This window comes from Poecile atricapillus, chromosome W (genome assembly GCF_030490865.1).
Source record: "Poecile atricapillus isolate bPoeAtr1 chromosome W, bPoeAtr1.hap1, whole genome shotgun sequence".
NCBI lineage: Eukaryota > Metazoa > Chordata > Aves > Passeriformes > Paridae > Poecile > Poecile atricapillus.
This window is the reverse complement of record NC_081288.1, coordinates 1,990,703-1,993,924: the sequence shown is the minus strand read 5'-3', so window position 1 is coordinate 1,993,924 and position 3,222 is coordinate 1,990,703. Positions and strand designations below refer to the sequence as shown.

Genomic DNA, 3,222 nt, shown 5'->3' with positions numbered 1-3,222 from the left:
GGGATGGGATCCATGGGATGGGATCCATGGGATGGGATGGGATCTGTGGGATGGGATGGGATGGGATCCGTGGGATGGGATCCATGGGATGGGATCCATGGGATGGGATGGGATCCATGGGATGGGATCCATGGGATGGGATGGGATCCATGGGATGGGATCCATGGGATGGGATGGGATCCAGGGGATGGGATCCATGGGATGGGATGGGAACCATGGGATGGGATCCATGGGATGGGATGGGATCCATGGGATGGGCTGGGATCCATGGGATGGGATGGGATCCATGGGATGGGATCCTTGGGATGGGATGGGATCCCATCCCACAGGTATTTCATGGGAAGGAAGCAGCAGATTCCAGCTTTGATCCACACCCAGGGCCGCTCTGGAATCAGAACCGTTCCACCCTCAGCCGGGTGCCACAGGAACCCCAAATCCCGCCCCGAGTTTGAACCAACACCTGAACCCTCCCAGGCCTCCAAACCCCCGGGATCCACCAGGATCGGCTTCTCCCAGGCGGATCCCGGCCGGCTCCGCCTCCCCTTGGCTCTTCCCGGCAGTTTGGGTCGGATCTAATTAAATCTGGAGCAAACAGCGCGTGAGGGCGATCACACGTGATGAGGGAGCAGCTCTTGCACAAGAGGAGCTGCCCGGGCCTCTCTCCCCGACACCTCTCGCCCGACAGGTTCCCAGCACGGCTCCCACAATTCCTCCCGGGAATTGCGGCGTTCCACACGCCCAGAGCTTCTTCCACAGGAGATTTTTCCCCTCCCAGATTTATCCCACCATTCCTCAGCTGGTCTGTGCCCTTCCCTCCAAATCCCAGCTCTGATTTCTCACTGGGTTAAACTGGGATCAACTGGTGCCGACTTCCTGTAGCTGAGAAAGTCAAATTATCTCCTGCTGGGGAACTTCCGGACTGCTGGGATGGATGGATGGATGGATGGATGGATGGATGGATGGATGGATGGATGGATGGATGGATGGATGGATGGATGGATGGATTGGTGGAATCCATGGATGGATGGATCGGTGGGATCCATGGATGGATGGGAACCATGGATGGATGGGTGGGATCCATGGATGGATGGATGAATGGATGGGATCCATGGATGGATGGATGATGGATGTGTGGGATCTATGGATGGATGGAATCCATGGATGGATGGACGGGATCCATCTGGACAGAGAAACACCCCCTCATTTTTCCCTGTCCCCCGCTTTACTCCCTGAGTAAGAGATGAGTAAACCCTCACGCTGGGGAGAACGTTCCGCTCCCCCTGAGGAGCAGGGCAGGACCCCCAAGCCCTCCCCCGGCCCAGCCCCACGTCACCACCCACATCCAACCCCGGAGGGGCCTCAGGGCCGCGGCAGCTCCGAGCGGGAGCGGCGGCTCCGGGCAGCCGGGATCTGCCGGGGCCTGCACCGGGGGATCCTCCCTCGGCGCCTCCGATGTGCCACAGCAGCTCTGGGAGCGGGGGAGGGACCCCTCCAACTCCTTCCTACAGCTCCAGACACATCCAAAATATCCCAAAAACTGGGAAAAGCGCGGGTGGGTCACCCCCACCGAAACCACGGAGCCACAGCCCGAATCCCGTGGTGAGAGCTTTGTTGGGATCTGCCACCGTGGGAGCGGCGGGACGAGAGCCAGGCCGGCCCACGGGGCTTGGCTCACTCTCCTTCCCCAACTCCCAAAACTTCCGGATCATTCCCATTCCTGCCTCCTCCTCCTCCTCCTCCTGCTGATCCAGGGAGAGGCATTCCAAGGGAGGAGGCTCCATCTCCTCCTCCCCGCCGAGGCCTCGGCGTGCCGGGACAGAGCCGCGTGCCGGCGGGAAGCAGCATGGCCGAGCGGCTGTCGGAGGAGAAAATCGCGGAATTCAAGGAAGCTTTTTCCCTCTTCGACCGCGACGGCGACGGCTGCATCACCACCAAGGAGCTGGGCACCGTCATGCGCTCGCTGGGCCAGAACCCCACCGAGGCCGAGCTCCAGGACATGGTGGGCGAGCTGGACGCCGACGGCAGCGGCACCGTGGATTTCCCGGAGTTCCTGTCGCTGATGGCGAGGAAGATGAGGGACACGGACAGCGAGGAGGAGATCCGCGAGGCGTTCCGGGTCTTCGACAAGGACGGCAACGGCTACATCAGCGCGGCCGAGCTGCGGCACGTGATGACCAACCTGGGCGAGAAGCTGACGGACGAGGAGGTGGACGAGATGATCAAGGAGGCCGACTGCAACAACGACGGGCAGGTCAACTACGAGGAGTTCGTGAGGATGATGACGGAGAAGTGACGGCTCCGCAGGTAACTGCAGAATCCCTGGAAAATCCCCAAATCTCGGCTCCCTCCCATCCCGGCCTCCTCGTGGGAAAAATCCACGTTTGGGGTGATTTTTTTGGGGGGTTGTTTTTAATTTTTCCTTCTTTTTTTCCCCCCATAGGGAACAGAGGTTGTGGTGGTTCTGCCCCGGCCCCTCCATCCCCTTCCTCCTTCTCCAGGCTGGAAAAATCCTCTCTGATCCCATTTGGAGCGTCACCAACCAGCGTCTGCTGGGATACAGATGGATTTGGGGTCCCCATGGGATGACTCGTGTCAATATTCCAGGGGCATTCCCTGAAATCCCCGAGTCCAATAAAAAACGTTCCCCCCACATCCCGGTGGCTTCTTCATTTGGCTTCTCCTTGGGATCCCTGCTGGAAAATATTCCCTCAAATCATCCTGGTCAGGCCCAAACCTCACCTCATCCCCACCCTCTTCCCATTCCTGCCCTTTTCCCGAAAAGCTGGGAAGGTGCTGGAGAGCGGGATGTGGCCGTCCCCATCCCAAATCTCCTCGCTTTTGGGATCTGCCTCTCCACCCCCAGGATCTCAGGGGTGCTTTTCCCTCTTCCAAGCTACGAAAAGCTGGATTTATCCCTAATCCTCATCCCAAAACTGAGCAGAGCAGGATTCACCTTTCCTGGCTGTAATCCCAAACTCGCCGTGACTCAGTTTCCCCACAACGAGGGCCAATCCTGGGATGGGATCATTCCCTCCACAGAGGAATTGGAAGGAAAATTCATTTCAATGGATCTAATTAACGCCGAGTCGCTAACGAGGGAACGGGGCCGAGCTGCTCCGTGGGGAACTTCGGATCCGCCACGACTTCACCCCCACTTCCAGCCCATCCCTGGGGCTGGGAACTTTGGCAATCCCAGTTGTTTTCCCGGGAAAACCGGGCGTG

The 3,222-nt window shown here is 59.1% G+C and overlaps 1 protein-coding gene across 1 annotated transcript; it reads left to right on the top strand.

Moving 5' to 3' along the window:
* The first annotated feature begins 1,175 nt into the window (after positions 1-1,175).
* Positions 1,176-2,642, top strand: LOC131591860 (calmodulin, striated muscle). The gene is made up of 2 exons (XM_058862960.1): positions 1,176-2,304; positions 2,441-2,642. The coding sequence occupies exon 1, from the start codon at positions 1,844-1,846 to the stop codon at positions 2,291-2,293; it is 450 nt and encodes a 149-aa protein (XP_058718943.1). The 5' UTR covers positions 1,176-1,843; the 3' UTR covers positions 2,294-2,304; positions 2,441-2,642.
* Positions 2,643-3,222: the final 580 nt, after the last annotated feature.

Coding starts and splice junctions, on each gene's coding strand:
- LOC131591860 (XM_058862960.1), top strand. CDS start 1,844: ATGGCCGAGCGGCTGTCGGAGGAGAAAATCGCGGAATTCAAGGAAGCT.